The following is a 19,708-nucleotide window of genomic DNA, read 5'->3' as shown; positions in this document are numbered from 1 at the left end:
ATGTCTCTAGTGCAGAAGCTGAAGTGCCAAACCGGGATAAGATTCAAGTCCCCTTCAAATAAAAAATAAAGCTCTCAAAAAAAAATAATAATAACAATAGTCATAATAAAAATACATAAATTAATAATAATAATAATAATAATAATAATAATAACAATAATAATAATAAGAAGAAGAAGAAGAAGAATAAATGGTTTTCCAGATGTTGAGGTTTTTTTTGTAGTTATTATCCAGCTATAAAAATTGAAGTAGACTATAAAGATAAATTAGGTTAAAAAATCAGTGTGAAAAATATTGAAATTCCAATTTGCGTGTAATTTTCAGTTGAAAATCCCAAAAAACCTTTTAGATAATGACATGTAATAAATAATACCACATATTCATAATTAAACTGAAAAAATATTGGTTAAACAGCAAATTTGGCTATTAGTTTATTTTTGTTTTATTTTGAAAGTGAAATCAGAGGTGGACTTCCGCTTTGCGTCTGACTTTACATCCGGTGTAAACGGAGTAATTTGAGCAAGCTGGAGGTGGAGAGGGGAGCTATATAAAAGCTCAGCGGCAGACAGTGGAGGTGTGCTAACCGAAAAGAAGCTCACATGTCGGGGGAAAACAAGCGCCGAGCTCCGCTTCTTTAGGTTCCGGAGGGGCGCGCGGAACTCGCTGCTGCCTCGTTAACGATCAACTTCATCCCAGAAGACACATTTTTGACGTATTTAGAGAGAAACTGGGGCTTTTTGACTACCAACTTCTGCCAAATTAAGAAAATAAAAGCATGATGGAAAACTGGAGCAGATGGAGCACGGTTGGATGTAAATGGCTGAGAAACTCGCTGCTGCTATGTTTATTATCTGGTAGGTTTAACACTTTATTCAATTACAATTGTATTTAATTATATTTATTAATTTATCAGATAACCTCAGATCAACACGCTGGGAGAGCGGGGCTTTTACTGTGAAAGAGTGGCCTGGGGTCTGCAACCTTTACAGTCCTGGTTCATGTTAGAGCCATAGCTGTTACAGGAGCTTTTGTAAAAAATAAGACCTTTGGTATTATCTTGCATAAAATCTACGGAAGAGGATTTGGGCCAATGACCAAAAAATATATATATATTTTTTTTCCCTCAGAATTTTAAGAATAACAAAATAATTCTGAGATTAAAGTCAAATCTTGGATTTTTTTTCTCTTGCATAAATATTTACTATAGAAGATTAGCAGTATTTTTTTAAGCACAAGTCCCATGTTATTAGGTTTTAAAACTAACACATGCAAATATGTTTATATTTGCATAAAATGATGAAAACGGTCTCAGTGGGACCTTCCTGGTTAAATAAAGAATAAATAAATAAAATAAAGTCCTGTCAAGAAAATTACATGAAATTATTCCACAAACCCATTGAAAATCGGCTTAAACGGGCATTTAAAAAATATCTATACTTAAAATTTGTAAACCGAAGTTTTTAGTGAAAGATCCTAAGAGCTGCAGGTTGCAGACCCCTGAGCTGGAGAAAGGGCAGGGAGGAGGGGGGGCAGAGGACATGGTGCCCATTGTCTCTCAGCGTGTGGACAGACAGGAGCCAGGACCTCTGAGGACCACCCAGCCTGAGCTCCACAGGAACCTACCAGTGGGACAAGTCACAGCTATTCCACAGGGAGGTGGTGTTAAATTAAAAGGCTGAGTCGCTGCTGTGAAGGACCCCCCCCCCCCCCCCCCCACCTCTCCCCCCTTTTAGGAGAGAATTCTCTCCTAAAAGGTGACTTTGTGAGGAGGATCGCAGTCAGTGCGTTTACATGCAGCCAGTAACCCTTTTAAAACCCGAATATTCACAATAACCCGTTCCGCAGGTCCATGTAAACACCGCCAAAAACCCAGATATGCTCATAACCGGGTTTTTAAAAACCCGGTTACCACACCTGGGGTAACCCTTTTCTAACCCGAATGTTTGGTTGTGTAAACGCATATCGGGATATCCCCATCAAAGCGTGTGTTCTGCGCATGCTCTGTTCGCAAGGAATCTTGGTCTTTTGAGTAGCGAGACGTCTTGTATGCGCCAGAACACCGGAAGTAAACAACAAGTTGGGGGCAAAATGGCGAGTCGCGGCACAGCACCACACTTTGAGTGACGAGGAAACTAAAGCGCAAACAAACGCGGTCGCTATCTCTTCCTAACTGGGAAACATGTTGTTGTTTTCACGGATACCGGAACACGAAGAACCGGAAATGACGCATATTGCGTCTGGACGTAGTCCATACGTCCTGACGCAACCCCAACGTCCGCAGTTAAATCGGGTTATGCAAGTTAGAGGTAACTCTTTCAATTTATGCTTGTAAACGGGTTATTCTGATCAACTCAGAAACCCAAATCCCGACCTTAACCCGATCATAACCCGGATATTGGCTGCATGTAAACGTAGTCAGTGAGAACACTTCATATCTCCAGATCTGCAGAGCTCATTCAGTGCAGTTGCATCAAAGTCGATCCTGTTGTAATAGTCTTTATCCTAGTTTACATGCACATTAGAAAACCGGCCTCTCAAATAAAGTTCCATCCACTCCGGTACAGTAGGTGGCGTAATGCCCCTTTTCTTGTCAGCATTCTTCCGGTTAGCTTATAGCAGGGGTCTGCAACCTGTTCCCATCAAAGAGCCATTATTACCCGTTTCCCACAGTAAAGAAAACACTGGGAGCCACAGCAGCCGCGGCGTTGTGGGCGGGGCCTACCCTCAGACATCTGAGAGCTGCTTTAACCAACCACAACAGGTGACAGCAGCCAGTACCGGTCGCTCGTGTACGTCAAAGTTATCTTTCATAAGAAGATAATCAATAAAACGATTTATATAAAGTGGATCCAGAAGTTGTAGCCCGTCTCTGCCGACAATATTTTGATATTTTTCACCCTGTTGGTGGTTTTACTGAGCAGGTGCCACTTTTGTCATACGTTTCTTTTAAAACATGTTTAGACTGTTCAGAATACAAATCCAGGCTCTGTCACGTTTGATTGTTGTAATTAAACTTTGTAGGTGGGGAAGGTCAGAAAATGATCCGATCATTTTGTTTTTCCCTCATTTACAGTGACGGAGATAACGGCGCAGTGCGCCTGGCTCTGGTGTTAATCAAGTTAAATTATATCTCTTTGCAACAATTTTCACAAGAAAACAGAACAGTTAAAAGCAGGGCTTGTGTTGACCGGATAGTTCCCGTATTTGACCGTTTATTTTGAGGGAGAAAGAATAGAAAGAATTACCCCGACGCATGCATACGAACTGACATTTTATTCGTTACGCACATCGCAGATGTAGCTAAATCGCTCAAGAAAAGATTTCCTTCTGAAGATCTGAGCTGGACACTTCTCAGCGCAGCTCGCCGTCAGCGCGTATGTAAGGTGCACAGCGAGCTGAAGATGTGGAGAGGCGCTTGAAACGCCTCGCAGAACCAGAGCGCATGCGGGAAGATTCCTCCGACTGAAGCGAGCGTTTTCCAAACCCGGTCTCTCAGAGAGGCTTGTCACTTAGAAAATGTTCCCTGATTATGAAACTTTGGCTGAATAGCGCTTGTTCCTGTCTCCAATGTGGCGACACATCCAGGAGCCGTCTGAGGAGAGTCCCAGAATCTCACATCCTCTTCAGCTCAGAAAGCGCCTATGATTACGCACAAGCGTGACGCGTCAACCTGGTCTCACAGTAAGACCGGGTTGGACCTGTTCAGGTTTACGCAGACAATCTTTACATTTAGAATTAGCATTCAGATGTAAAATTTATGCAGTAAAATATAAAGCATTTTATTCAAACAACCATTCATTATTTTACAAGCACAGAGAGCCGCATCAGATGGATGGAAGAGCCGACCCCTGGCTTATAGCAACACAAGCAGTAAACAAAGGCTGACGGGAGTAAAGCAGACAAAACTGAAACAGGATATGCACAATGGCTGAAACTTGTTTATATTCAGTACAAGTTACATAGATCTTTTTTTTTTTGCTTCCGTTAGTTAAAAAATGAGAAAAGCCCCTTGAGAAAATAATTTTGAATTAAATCGCAATTGCAATATTGAAGAAAAAAATCGCAATTAGATTATTTTCCAAAAATTATTTTCGTTCAGCCCTATTCCGGAGTGCGAGCGTTCAGCCAGTTCAGTTCGACTGACTCGTTTATACCCAAGCTCGATTCAGCTCGATTAGAACCGGTCCACTGTCAGCCAGACTAACGTGTTTACATGCATTTAAAAAAACGATGCGTGTCTTTAGGGCAGGGGAATTCAGTTCCAGGCCTGGAAGGCCGGTATCCAGCACGTTTTAGCCTTAACTCTGTTTCAACAAACCTGATTTCAATCAGCAGGTGATGAACAGGCTTCTGCAGAGCCTGATGAGCTGCTGCACAGGTGATTCCACCGCTGAATCAAGTGTGTTGGAGCAAAGAGCCTCTAAAATGTGCTGCATACTGGCCCTCCAAGACCAGAATTGAATACCCATTTTAGGGAAATACTTCGGTTTTCTGACACGCATGTAAATGTACTGATTTAGAGCAAAGCTGATTCAGACTACAGGAGCTGGTCAGGGCTATTCCCTCTGAGATTGCATTTAAAAAAAGTAATATTCCAACTTTAAATCCATCTGGGGCCGATAGAACCGCTCATTCTGGCCTCGTGGCAAGATCCACATGTCTGTGACTGCAGCAGCACAGCTAACCGTGTTAGCTCTGGTAAGGATGAGAAAGTCATTGGGGAAAGCCACGACACACACAGAGGTTCGATCTACAGAAATGATCCACATATTTCAACAACATATCCCTTTGAGTTCGACTGAACTCCATACCTTTGTGGATTACTACCGAAACAACAACCCCAGCTAGCATAGCTGGCGTGACTGCAGGGCTACGGATCATTCTGGTAAGTTATCCGTTATTATTCTGGGACAGCCCGGTGCAGCTGAGGCTCTGAATGCCGTGTTAGCTCGTCTTTTAGCACAGAAATAAAGCAAGCGCACAATAAAAGTAAATAAATCGTACAGATTCCATCCATCCATTTTCCTCTGCTTATTCGGGGTTGGGTCACAGGGGCAGCCAGCAGGGAGGCCCAGACTTCCCTCTCCCCAGCCCCTTGGCCAGCTCCTCTGGGGGAATCCCAAGGCGTTCCCTGGCCAGCCGAGAGACAAAGTCCCTCCAGCGTGCCCTGGGTCTACCTTTAGGTGTCCTCCTGGTTGGACGTGAACCAGGATGGCGTCCAGATTGCCTGGGCCACCTCAAATGGCTCATACAGATCGTACAGATTTTGGTTCTGAAGATGTTCACCATCCTTCGGCTGGGTGACCTAGAAGAATCCTTCCAGCTCTCTGACATCCATTCTCCTCGTCACATTCCAGAGAAAGAAGACCTGATCGACTAGCAGAGGTTTCAGAAGCTACATCACACTGACGAAATGTTGCCATCTGCTATTGTGCCAACATTGAGAAACAGAGCCGCGGATTGTTTACGCTAGCTGTCTGAGGGAAGTCCCTTGTGAGACGTAAGCAGCTGGTTAGCGCCAAAACCAAAAACCGACTTCTGTTTTTACCTTGCTCTTTAAAAACACTTGATTTACTTAAAAATCCAGCCGTGGAAACCCAAAACAAATTTCAGCCGAGGTCAGATTACTTTTTTGCACATGTGATTCAAAGGAAATTAGCCTCTGGCCAGTCTCTTTAAATACAACTTTTTTTCTACCTGTGTCTGAACCCCTTGCTTTGAAATGTGCACATTTGCCTGCAGGTACAAATCACTCCAGTGTGAGCGATCGCTGAGACGAAGCAGAAACCCCAAGCAAAGACACGTGCACGCTGCTTTTTGTAATCCTTGGACTCTGACAGACTACAGGCTGCAGAGAGAAGTTTAAAAAAAAATCGTTTCTAGAGAAATCTTCACACCACACAACCTCGTGTCATGACAAAGAGAGGCAGGCGTGTGTACAAGGCCTTTGAATAAATAGACCTCTACCTGAGATGAGGTTTCAGCATCGGTGATCACACGTGCACGTTAAAGCAGCTGAAGAATCCTGTGCTGTGGCAGCTCATAGCAGCAGTAGGGTGTTTATAAATGACCACAAAGTCTCAAAAAGCTCCAAAATCATTTCCATTTAACCCTCCGATTGTGCACGCCCATCATGCTGTTGGCTAGTTTAATGATCTCACACTTAATTAATCTAGCTACTGAATCTCACTTTCCTGCTTCCGCCATGTGCAGATTTATGCTCCATCTCTGAACTGAGGTAGTTTCACATTTTGTGGGCCTACACTTATTATTTCAATAAAACTGTGGTTGTCCCGAGTTGTTCTCTGTGGGGGGAAAAGCTTTGGCGCTCCTGTTTCAGGAAGTAGCTGGAGGATTGGGGGCAGAACCCGACAGGATTTAGAGTATTACTCATAAATATTTGTGTCTGACTGGATAACAGCAATGCGACTCTACCACTGACTCTGTTTACTTAGAAGTCCCACTAGTTGACTTTAACTTTAAATTAAATGTTTAAAGGTATTGGCCAGACTCAGTATTAATTAAATGCAGTATAAATACACTTTACCATCTACATAAAAATTAACTGGGTTCAGTTAGTTATTTTTTTCAATCAATCAATCAATCAATCAGCCTTTATTTATAAAGCACCTTACAGGTATGAGCATGCCACCAAGGTGCTGTACAACAAAAGAGTAAAACAATAAAACATATCGTGCCACAGGCGTAATTAAAACCACAAATAAGAATTACAAAATATGAAACATTAGCAATTGCTAACCCACAGAATTAAAAGCCAGATCGTAAAAGTAGGTTTTCAGCCTCATTTTAAAAACCGCTACCGAGGGAGAGCCCCTAATGGTTAGGGGCAGTGCTTTCCACAGTTTCGGACCCGCAACAGAGAACACCCTGTTCCCTCTCAACTTCAACCTGGCCTTAGGAGCCACAAGTAGCAGCTGGTTCTCAGAGCGAAGTGACCGGGCCGGAACATATGGCTGCAGCAACTCCGTCAAATAGGTTGGAGCCACACCCATCTGGAACTGCACCGCTCCTTCTATACTCCAGACCAGTCCCGTTAGCATGACTGCAGCAACACTGCTAGCTCCGTTAAGGGAAAAACGAGTCATTTGGGAAAGCTACGACACACACACACACACACACACACACACACACACACAGATATAATCTAAAAGGTGATCCCCGTAATTCAACAATAGATCCTCCTGGAACCGGCAGAACCTCAGTGCTATCCTGGATTAGTGCAAACAACTAGTCAAACTTAACGGGTTACTCCTGCATCAGTAAGATTCATTCTGGTAAGCTATCGGTTATATCAATACATACACATAGCGGTAAAACTAGCAGCACATTATTGTATTTATCTGTAGTTTACTGAATTATATTGGGACAGTATGATTCTCTGCTAGGGATGCAACGATACCACATTTTCCCAAACTGATACGATACCGATACTTGGATCTGAGTACTCGCCGATGCCGATTACCGATACCCATACATCTACCACACAAAAAAATGCAATGAATTGGAATACAGGATTTATTTTCCTCTGATATCAGCAGGAAAATATTGTGAGATAGATACAAAATAAAATACAGTATATTAATAAAAACAATCATAAAGTTAAAATATTAGTTAAACAGAAATAACAAGTTACAGTGAAGCCACTTTCAGGCAACTGCATTGGTATCGGTTCCTGGTATCGGTTAACTATAACCGATGCTGATACCGATACCAGTATTGAATACCAGTATCGTATCGGCACTGATACCGATCCCTATTATCCGCTCAATAATTTCAGAGAAGGAGAAACAGCCAGCTGCTACCACTTAAACTTTACAAGAAACCCAAAAAGAAAAACGCCATTTTCCTGACCCTAACCCTAGAAAATGGCGACTGGTGCCATGACAGCTTTAAAATGTGAACTCTGGATAGTGTTTCATAACTCAGTAAGTAATTGATCTAAATAATTGTGATTTAAAAAAAAATAAAATCAACAGTCCTATGTGACTAAACAAAAAAATCATCTGGTGATGGAACTTGACCTTGTTGGGTAAAGGTAAATTTTGAAAATTTTGCTAGGTTTCGTAAACCTCTCGTTGCCAAAAAGCATTTAGCAATTTAACCCTTCTTATGGTTTGTGAATGTACCATTGCTAAGTGTTAATTTGCACTCATGATAAGTCGGAGCTTTTACTTATAAAGATTTAACTAATCGTGGCAGCCACGGAGAAGAGCAGAGAAAAAATAACTAAGTTCAGCGAACTTCAAATCCTTCCTTCGGAAGGAAATAACCATGTTCTAAAATAAAATGTTTTATTTTATTTTAATTACCTTAAAAGACTCAAAGTCTCTTTTTACACTTTATATTTATTTAATCAGGATCGTTGTCAAGTCGACGCCAGAAACAATGAAACACAACTTGAATATCAGATGAACAACAAGGCTTTATTCAACCGGCATTCATACAAGTTATCAATCATGAACGAAACATTTCTCTTACCGTTGCTTATGGGTGGAGAGCTGAACACCCCAGTTAGAAAACGTAATCCATGAACCTCGTCAGGTAGAATCCAACAAGCAGCTCTAACAGCTCTGAGCTCTGCTCTGCTCCTTATACATTCCCTGATGTGCGTGCAAAGCTGCACACCTCCACCAAGATTACCTTGATTACATCCTCATGATCACATTATGTTCGGCTCTACCATGATTATCCTCATGATAAGTGTGATTGACAAACAGTAGTGATCAATAACTTGTATAAAGCAATTATACAACAGATGACAAGTTCATTTTTATTACATTCCACTCTTGAACTTTTCATCTAATTTATGTAACATCATGGATCCATCACCATTTCCCCATCAAAACCATCGTCATTTATAACATACCTTGTAGTTCCACTTTAATTTTCATCGTAGTCTTTGCATTATTACCCAATTTATTTCTCTTCTTAATCGAATAACATACACAATGTTAGAATGCTGATTATAATTAATGCTGCAATCATAGGTGGAATTAGCACTTTATTAGCGGTACTCGACATGCCTGTAAATATATCCCACCAATGATGAGCGGAAGCCTGTTCAATCAATGTAGCAACATGTTTTATTTCCCCTTGTGCCACAAGAGTAGACACCATGAGCCTGGAAAGGTTGGACCTATGAGAGTCAATCAATTTTGCCACTTCAGTGGAACCATCCAATGCGCATTTGAATTGTTCCAGTGAGAGTGTCCAAGGGGAGTGTAAAACCTCCCATTGTATCTTAGTCAGCCGACTAGATACAGTGTAATTACTCAACCAATAGGTCACGTTATTCCATTCCCACATATGTATACCCTTGAGACAACCTGAAAAGGGAACTGAAGGTACCTGTGGGGAATTGGTCATTGTAGCCACGCATAAGGTGTTAGGACCCACCTGCCAAAACTGTTCCTCTGGGGGTGTGACCGTCCAATCACAGAGTACGACCCTTGAATCAGTGAAACATGGATTGCTATGTCCTTTTACCAATGGGCAGGCTAAACCCTTATCAGTCTCATCACAGTGTTTTACTTCATATGTTCGATTTGTTTTAACATCCCACCACTCTCCACTAACATGGAGATACCAAAACCCTTTAGTGGTTATCACCGGCAGTATCTGATATCTACACACAGTCATTACTGATGTCATATTATACTGATCCCAGTATCCAGTACACATAGATTTATTACAAATCGTCATTTCTGCATGTAGCTGTAGCCATAATGAACTACTGATGTTCCATAATGTTCGCCATGCATGATAGTTATTACTCATTACCTGTATTTGAAACCTATTTCTCTGTGTCTCAGCATGAATAGTCTGCAAGGAACAGACTGTCCAATTACCTATGTGTGACAAATTATGCAATGCATCATAAGTTTCATTCCAAAGCTTTAGATTCCATTTAAATACACTTTTCCACACATCACTTCCTTCTAACTGACTAGATACAGTCGAAGGCATCCATCTTGCAGTCTTGGTGACAGCTTGTGCGGTGTATTCTCCAGTGTTGGACAGCATAGTTCGTGTCACCTCATTGTCTGCTGTGTTAGCCAGACCATACAAAGTTCCAGTTCCTCCTAGCACGGTGTCATACCATGCTCGCCTCCTCCTGTTACAAGGCGGAATAGGAGGGAATTTCACAGTCCATCGCACATATTCGGCTACCCTTATTTGTCCCATTTGTTGACAAGTGTGAACCAGGGGAGCTACAGCTGTCTGCGTAGCTCTAGCTGTGTCGGGCAGCACCCAGAATATGTACAAATAGGCGTATCCTCCTGTGATTACAGTTCCATTCCTGATCCGGAAATCGCGATCAACCTTCATACTCCAATTTGTGCCATTTTGTATGCAAGTACCATTCCCCTGATGGTATGCACAGATGCGCGCTGCAGAATTAAAGGTTACTGTTGATCCTTGAACCAACACCCCCGGGCTGATCACCCTTCCTCGGATTTTAAGACATCCTCTGCACCAGTACATCTTACCGGTAGATGTTAGGTTTCCCAAGTAGCAAGCGTCATTTGCTCTGCATGTGAATGTGCCTTGAGTGCGGTTGGACATACTGCTAACCAATTCCAGATGGCCCATGACCCCTTCTTCCAACACTTGTCCTTCCGTGAGCCCCCAACAGAAATGTGCCCTCAGTGCGATGACAGCGAGGACATGGAGGACGATGACCAAACATCCGACACCACCAGGTCCGCGGAGCCCATCCATCGCCTCGACAAGGGTTCAATCCTTTTGTAGGGGAAGGGGACCCAGTCAACCACCGTCACTCAGACACCCGCCTATGGGATACATACAAAACTGCAGATAGAATGACAAGCATTAATTTTCTCTCCTGTAACATTTGTTTATCGGAATATTAATCCATTTTTCCTCTCCGGGGAACAATACACTTACCACAGCATCTTTTCCCTGTGCAATAATCTCTCCATTTGTCCAAAGAATTAGTAACCGATAGTTTCCTTAGTTTCTCTTTCAGTAACCCATTCATTCTCTCAATGAGTCCACTAGCTTTCGGGTGATATGCTACATGATAGATCCATTCTACCGCGTTGTTCTCTGCCCATTCTTTGATCTTATTTCCAGTGAAATGGGTACCATTATCAGTCTGAACCTGCAAAGGTAGTCCATAATAGGTCTCTATTAATGACAGACATTTCAATGTAGCCTCCTGATTGGCGTTATGACACGGATGCACCACCAGTACCCCTGACACCGTATCCACGGCTGTGCATGCATACTTACAGTTTTTACTTTTTGGCAATGGTCCAATGAAATCAATCTGCCAACACTGTCCCGCTTGTTTACCTCGATGTATCTGTCCCTGTATATGTCGAGGGATTCTCTTTTCCTGATGTTGACAAGGTTCACAATCTTCTATGGCAGTTTTAATATCATCAATGATGAGATCTATTCCTCTGTCCCTCGCCCATTTCAATGTTCCCTGCACACCCCAATGTCCAGCAGTAACGTGAGCCCATTTGGCTAATCCAGGACTTGATTGTCTTACAGCCTGAATTTTCACTATCTTATCTACAGTCTGATTATGCAGGGATTCAGGATCATTGTTATTAGTATGAGCATCCACATGTAATACTGACACAGGAATATTTTGGCATTTCTCCCAAATGTCCTTCCATAGGTCAGCTCCCCAAACCTCTTTTGAATGTATCTTCCATTGTGTAGCATGCCAAGTTGGCATCCAAGTTAACATTCCTTGGGCTACTGACCAGGAGTCAGTATAAATACTTACTCCCTGCACCCCAGCCGTCATTATTACCATGTGTACTGCTTTCAACTCCGCCCATTGACTACTCTTTCCTGTCCCTGTGAGTTCCATAACTTGTTGTGTACCAGGGTTAAATGCCCCAGCCTTCCATTTCCTGGTTCCTGCCACATATTGACAGGAACCATCAGTGAACCAGGCTCGCTCCTGCTGCTCTGGGGTGAGTTCGCTCCATCTTACCCCCAGTTTCACAGGAGAATCCTGGATTGGTTTTACCTCAAAAGGCACTTCATCCATTTCTGGAACGTCTGCCACTTGCTCGTGGAGCATTGATACTCCTTTTTCTACAATGTTTCCCTTTATTTTATCAGGATTGCCATGAATTACCGAGGCCTCCGCCCCAGTGTCAACCAATGCCATTACTGTCTGTACTGATTTTTTCCAATAAATCTGTAATTCCACATGTGGTCTGATATCATTTATTGACCATCCTGAGGCACTGGCAACAACCTGAGCTTGACCTTCATCCTATTCATCATCATGTTCCCTTCGGTGCTGTTTTTTCTTTCTACGCTTCACTGCCGCCACCTGATAACACTCATCTGAACTCTCCTCCTCTGAAGATTCCTTGGGAGGGGCGGAAGGTTCAGCAGGCTTCGACGCCACCTCCCTGATCACATTCTGCAACATTCCAACCAATTCTGACACAGACATCCTGTCGTCCTTTTCAGGACAATGTCTGAACTGACAATGGACCTTCAGTCCCATTTGGCTGCATTTCTCCATCAATGCATTAGTGGGCAATCCATCAATCTCCTCAAACGGCACTCCCGCTTGTCGCAGTGCCCTCCACAGATCTGTTCTAGAGGGGCCCATTGCCCCCCCTTTACGACCCCTTGAATGTGGATCAATCCTGGGTTTATTTTCAGTTCTAGCTCCCTCTCTCCTCGTCTCAGACCAATCACCCAGCGTGGTGAGTTCGCCAAGACGATCTTTTATCGCGGCAAAAGTCTGGTCTGCCGCGCCAAACAACAAGCTGGTCACCATGGGTTTATAATGTGGTGGGGCATGTCTGATGAGGTGATCTCTAGTTGCCTTAGAGATGTTACAGTCCACCACTCCAGCTCCCCCGTTTCGAGCCACTTGCTCTCTAATAGTGAGTCTGGTGAGCCGCTGAATGGCATCTCTCACTGTCTGCCATTGCCCTTTAATCTCAGACCAGTCCGCCGTGGTAGGATAGATTACATGACATGCCAGAGCATATGCATCCCCCACATTGAAATCTTCATCAGCTGGCAATGCCCGGACTGTAGCCCGGTATTCAGCATTTATCTGTGCATCAGTACTTAATCCTGAAAATCTCATGGCATCACCGGCATCTATGGCTATATCACACGTGCCATCCTCCATAAGGCGATTAAGCCAGGAGTCAGTTGGTTCGCCTGGGCGCTGTTTCAGCTTCCCATTCATGTGATTTAACTCATCTTGTGAATAATCCTCTAGCGTTGTTAGCAGCCTAGGGGCGGGTTGTGGCTGCTGTTGTAACATCCTTCTTATATTACCCGCCTCATCGAGTTCCGGCCGTCCCTGATCATCCACCATATCTACCAGTATTGGTGGAATAATTTGCTGTTCTCGCCGACGCCTAGTAATAGGTCTTTGTTCTGACATCTTTATCCCCTGTAATGATGGATACAAGGGCTGAGGTGGTGGGTCAGGTTTAATCGCCCACTCCTCCTCCTCATCATCCCCCCAAAGATCCCCGTTCCATTTCTCCGGGTTCCAATCTTCACCAACATTCTTTACAAACGCCCGGATCTGAGCAGGACCTGTTCTACGAGGTCGCTTCTTTTCCTTCCTTTGCGCTCGAGACACAAAAGTCAGCGTTTTATCCAAAACATTCTGAGCATGCTTTAGCTCTTTCCCCATCACACACACTCTCTGCTCAAACTCTGAGCATGATTTTCCAACTTCTTCAGCATGGATTTTCTCCTGCGCCGCTCGCTCTCTACAACTGCTCAATTCTAACTCCTGTTTTTTCCATGCTTCTGCAAAAAGCCACATCATATCTCTCACTCCTGCCAGCGGCGCTTTTTCTTTAACTTCTATCCGCGTCAAACGGTCCAGCACCACGGCGGGGCTGACCACTCCATTTAACTCTCCCCACGGCCCAGGGCGTCCACCGCGCTGCCTTAACATATCACCAATGGTTCGGAACTCCTCCGTTTCCCAGCCGGGAATCGGCACGGGAATCGGCGTTCCCTCCCCAGAAGCACTCGGCTCCTTTTTGCTTCTCCAAAAACACTTCATTGTTGCTGGAATAGCTTGACTGATCCTGTTCGTGACGCCAAAAATGTTCTAAAATAAAATGTTTTATTTTATTTTAATTACCTTAAAAGACTCAAAGTCTCTTTTTACACTTTATATTTATTTAATCAGGATCGTTGTCAAGTCGACGCCAGAAACAATGAAACACAACTTGAATATCAGATGAACAACAAGGCTTTATTCAACCGGCATTCATACAAGTTATCAATCATGAACGAAACATTTCTCTTACCGTTGCTTATGGGTGGAGAGCTGAACACCCCAGTTAGAAAACGTAATCCATGAACCTCGTCAGGTAGAATCCAACAAGCAGCTCTAACAGCTCTGAGCTCTGCTCTGCTCCTTATACATTCCCTGATGTGCGTGCAAAGCTGCACACCTCCACCAAGATTACCTTGATTACATCCTCATGATCACATTATGTTCGGCTCTACCATGATTATCCTCATGATAAGTGTGATTGACAAACAGTAGTGATCAATAACTTGTATAAAGCAATTATACAACAGATGACAAGTTCATTTTTATTACAAACCACCATAAATCTGGCCATGTGGTAAGTAGCATCTACGCTAGGGGAGAGGAGATTCTGTGGTAATACATATGTGAAGTGCGGATGTCTGATTTGTAGTCATGCTAATTACGAACTTTTACAAGCTGGTAAAACTCAAAGTACGTGACAGGCGTGGTCGAAACACCCATCATTACTTTTCATTTAAATTAAAGTACAACATATGTGTGATCCAGGGTGTAGACAAAGTGGATTAGAAAATAGCGATTTTAGCCCCGTTGGCCTGCATTCATTTTTTTTTGTTCTTCCGGGAACCCCATGAGCCGACTGGAAGGGGGGAGGAGACTTAAAGCCTGGGGCACACCGGAGGCGAACACGGCGCCATTTTAAATGAAGCCATTATAGTTAATGAGAGCGGGCACACGGGGGCGACGCGCCGCATCCCAGAAGCACTGGGGCGCATAAGATAGGCGCTAGTTCTATCTCAAGTGCCGTGGCACTGCGGCTGTTAACAAGGTTGTGGAGTACTTTACAACAGAGGTTACGACGCGAAGCGACTTTACTGCACAAACCCAACCATAGTTTTGATAACTTTAAAGTAGTGATGCACCGATATGAAAATTTTGGGCTGATACCGATATCCAATATAAAGATCAGTTATGGCCGATAACCGATATTTGCCGATACTGATATACACATTAGTAAGTAAGTAAGTAAGTAAAGTTTATTTATATAGCGCCTTTCACAGATATAAATCACAAAGCGCTGTACAGCATGAGTAAAATCAGGGCAAATACCTCAAACCAATAAAAACATCATAAAAACAATAGCAGTGACAACAATAGTAACCAAAATCAGGAGTAAAAACAAAGTCAAGGTGTGAACATTTATGCTTCTAAAATCAGCAGATTTTGTATAGAATGAAATTTATTAAAGTTGAATTTACGTTATTATGTACACACACCACACACAGTTCTGAGATGATTTCATTCATTGTCACATGACTAAACAACTACACATCACCCCCTCACCCTCTGAAACAGGCAAACAAATGGAGACAAGACGGAAAAAATATCTGTTGTTAATATCGGCCCGGTTTTTTTCATCGAACCGATACTGATATGTTAAAAAATAACTAACATCGGTCGATTTCAATATTGATGTCGATATATTGTCCATCCCTACTTTAAAGTACTATTGGTCTTAGAATATTTTAATAAATAGCGTACTTACCCACTTTTAATGAACCTGAGTCTCACAAAACATGACGGCAAGTCTGATCACGAGTTGCTTCTTGTTCTCAAGTCCCGCGTGATGTTGTCACTATCGCACGACTTTCCAAGAAGCGCTCAGCGGCGCGGCGCGTCCTGGGTGACCACCTGACTCCTCAAAACCACGGGCACCTCCGGTGTGCCCCAGGCTTAAGGCTCCCTATTTACTTTGACAAATATGAATAAACTTTGCCTTAAAGTTTTGATTTCAGAATAGATTTTTTTGTTTCAGTCACAAAATACGACTATTAGTTAGAAGAGGGATTTGATAACGTCATAATTCTTTTTCGTAGCTCTTGAATTGTTGTAAAGGTATTGAAACTGACTGTGAGGCTTCTGCACATACCCTGCAGTACTAACATTTATCTACATAAGCAGCTGATATATGGACGTGTTCTTGCAGGTGGTACGGAGGCCCACTGTGAAGGTTGTACAGAGTACTGCTGTGATGGATCACCACCTTTCTGCTGCTCCTACTACGCCTATGTGGGGGATGTCCTCTCGTAAGTTCACATCTCATTGAATTGTTGCTTCTCTGAACCTTTTGAACCACAAAAACATCACAGAATTCATTCACCTAGGGATTTATTTCACTTTTATCCACACGTATTGTAAAGAAATGGCTGTAAATGATGATTTTTTTAATGTAAATCTCGGTTGACGTCAGTGGCCAATCTGGACAGACACCTTCATGAGACCGGGGAGGAAAGGGGCTCATTTGAGCTGCTATAACAGCCTTGGTTGCCTGGAAGCCTTCTATTATCTCCTGCTGGAAATAAAAAGTCCAGAGTGCATTATCTGGTGTCTGCTCCCACTCAGCTTGGAGGAGGAGTGACTTCTCCATGCTCATTTTTCTGTTTTAGGATTTAAAAGCCACCGGTTGGTGAGCAGATATATGAAACATTTTTTCTTTCGATTCTGGCTGAAAGATTCAGATTAGAGAGAACTAATTCACACACCAGCTGTCCTTCAACAAACCAGAAGGCGCTGCAGAGGATCTGACCTTTTGATCTCCTGCTGTCGTTACTCATCACCGCAGCTGCAGCGCTAGCTGTCAGACTTTTGTTTGCCCTGAAGACAAAGCTGCGATTGTCAAACTCTCTCCTCTTATTTTCAATCATTTTTCCTTCGTCCTGGAACATCTTGAGTTCGTGATTTTGAAGTCTGCGAGGGCTGAATCTGACGTGCTGACTAACTCTGATCACGAACATCTTACAGACACACACACACACACAGCTGAGTTACATACGCTGAGATGTTATCTCCATGGCAGCAAATGTAGAAGTAATGGCAGAGGAGGGAATGTTTTAGGAGGCTCAGTGTGTGTGTATGTGTGTGCGTGTGTTTGTGTGCGTGTGTGTGTGTTACAGGGGCACTGCTATCTCCGGTATCGTGTTCGGCGTGGTGTTTCTGATGGGAGCGGTGGCGGCCTTGTTCCTGTGCATGTGTGTGTGCTTGAAGAACAGGCGTGGCACTCGGGTCGGAGTGTTCCGGACCTCCTACATCAACACGGTGACCCAGGGCTATCCAGGTGGGTCGGAGCTTACAACCACAGTGAAGTCCCATCACGGCAGGTTGCTTCGGAGAGGATGCCACTCACACACAGGGGCGTCTCCAGAAAATTTTTATTGGGGTGGCCAGACGGGGCCAAAGAATTTTTTTGGAGTGGCACACCAAATTGGTCCTTGGTCCTTGTGGTAACTCAGGGAGAGTTCTCCATGGAGACTCCTGTCTAACATCTACCAGTCTGTCCATCACCAACGCAAACAAGAAGGGGCTTAGAACTTATCCTTGATGCACTCCGCCACCAACTCTTCTGTCACTCCTGCAGCACACCTCACTGCTGTCTCGCAGCATTGTTCACCACTTTAACTTACTTCTCTGCTACTCCAGACCTCCTCGTGCACCACAGCTCCTCTCTCAGCACCATCATGCTTTTTCTAACCCTAGCTGTCACCACTCTTTCCCAGAGCTTCGTTGTATGACTCATTGGCTTTGCTCTTTTGTACTCCACACAATCATCTTTGCTGGCATGTTTTTAGTAAAAATAGCAGCAGAAAATATTACTTTAAACCTGAGTGGTGAATTGTGCTGTTCTTATAACAGGCCTGAGGGCACCTCATAGGCCCCCTGGGGGCACCAGGTTGGCGACCCCATTCTAGTTTTATGACCTGCGCTGTAACTGAAAGTAAAATAAAGCTTCCTGCCAATTGTCTTAAAGTTGAATTTAACATAATTTAATGTCAACTTGTTTTCTGTTTGATTTGCGGGATTTGAACTTTGCTAAAGAGGACTTGTCCACTCAGCCCCCTCGGCTTCGAAAAGGACAAAGTTACACTGAGTGCTTTTGAATCAGAACCAAACGTCCTTGAGGCACGCAGCAGTTTCATTGAGACTGCTGCAGCTCTGTTCGGTTTAGTAAATGTCATCACTTTTTGTCCCCGAGCTTAACTAATTCTTGTAACTGTGTTTCGATACTTGCCTATTTTGGCCATGTCGCTGTTCACTTCAAGATTTAATGAAATAAAAAGATCTTTGTCTAAGCAGCCGCTTCCAAAGATGTCTGAAAATGTTTCTGCAGTAATATCTGTGGCTGCGAGGAAAAAAAATCCTAAATGCAAAGGGGATTTTTTTCTAAAACATCCACGATTACGATTGTTCTTCTCTTCAGGCTTTTTTTAGTTTAGGGGTCGCCACAGCCAATCATCTGTCCCCATTTATCCCTATCTTCTGTACCCTCACACTCTTTCACCACATCCATAAATCTCCTATTAGGTCTTCCTCTCTGGTGTCTTCTACACCTTTCCTTTCATTTGTGCTGAAACACTTTTCTCCACCTGTTCCACCCTGCTTCACACACTTCTTTGGGCCTAAGTACATAAAGTCCTCTACCGTCTTTACCTCCTGTAACTTCACCGTTCCACCTCTTTTACAAACACGTTCCAGTATGAAATACCAAACGTGGCCATTTTTCTTCTCTCCTCTCCTGTTACATGTAGTCAGTACCTGTTTGAGGGAACGAAGCAGCTATGTTTCCATCGTCTACACTTCAGAGCTGGTGTTTTGTCACACCCGCCCACCTTAGCATTGATATATCTCTCCATTATTTATTCATCATGTTTCATTCTGAGCCGTGTATCTCCTTCCCGGCGTGCGGGGTGAGCTCCTTTCACGCCTCCCTGCAGCCGTTATAGTTTTTCTCGAAGGCGCTACTCGACCTGCTGCAGCATGAATGCTCGTGTGTGTGTGTTTGACTTTCTGTCAAAGAGAACCTGAACACAATTTCTCTTTTCCTGTAAAGTATCCGTCTTTAATATGTATTTGATTTATTATAATGTATAACGATTGACTTGATAAAGAACAAAGTTTCATGTCTGCTCAGGTTAGCGTTGTTTCTCTTTTCCACCACTAGATGGAGGTAGTGACACATTAAACTCTGGTATAATAACCACGTGTGTCTTTCTTTTTCCCTATCTCAGATTCTCCTCCGCCATACAGTTACAGTTACGAGATGTACCCCCAGCCTGTGCACCCCCCACCCTACACCCCAGATATTCCTCCGGAGCGTAGCTACTCCCCACCTCCACCTTACCCAGGACACACCCTCAAGTGAATCCCAATCCTTTGGATTTGGACCTGGAGGCGGCTTCGCATCCAACATTGTTTTAATCCTTTTAGAAAACTTGAATAACAGATGTTGAAAAGAGGCTTGAAGTATGAGCAGCAATGATGGGAAATAATGATCCAAGGAAAATGTGGGTCAAGAAGGAGGCTGCTGCTGCTCAGTAATAATGAAAATGACTCCAAACCAGCTGTGCCTGGCTTTGATGAAGGTGAAGA

General features: G+C 43.4%; 1 protein-coding gene across 1 annotated transcript; it reads left to right on the top strand.

The window, feature by feature from the left end:
* Positions 1-574: 574 nt before the first annotated feature.
* cyyr1 (cysteine/tyrosine-rich 1) lies at positions 575-19,617 on the top strand. Its single transcript, XM_015952597.3, has 4 exons — positions 575-854; positions 16,272-16,371; positions 17,239-17,399; positions 19,348-19,617. The coding sequence occupies exons 1-4, from the start codon at positions 776-778 to the stop codon at positions 19,479-19,481; spliced, it is 474 nt and encodes a 157-aa protein (XP_015808083.1). The 5' UTR covers positions 575-775; the 3' UTR covers positions 19,482-19,617.
* The last annotated feature ends 91 nt before the right edge of the window (positions 19,618-19,708 follow it).

The sequence above is a fragment of the Nothobranchius furzeri genome, chromosome 14 (genome assembly GCF_043380555.1).
Source record: "Nothobranchius furzeri strain GRZ-AD chromosome 14, NfurGRZ-RIMD1, whole genome shotgun sequence".
Classification (NCBI taxonomy): domain Eukaryota; kingdom Metazoa; phylum Chordata; class Actinopteri; order Cyprinodontiformes; family Nothobranchiidae; genus Nothobranchius; species Nothobranchius furzeri.
Note: the sequence above shows the minus strand (reverse complement) of the source record. Positions and strands in the feature narration are given on the sequence as shown.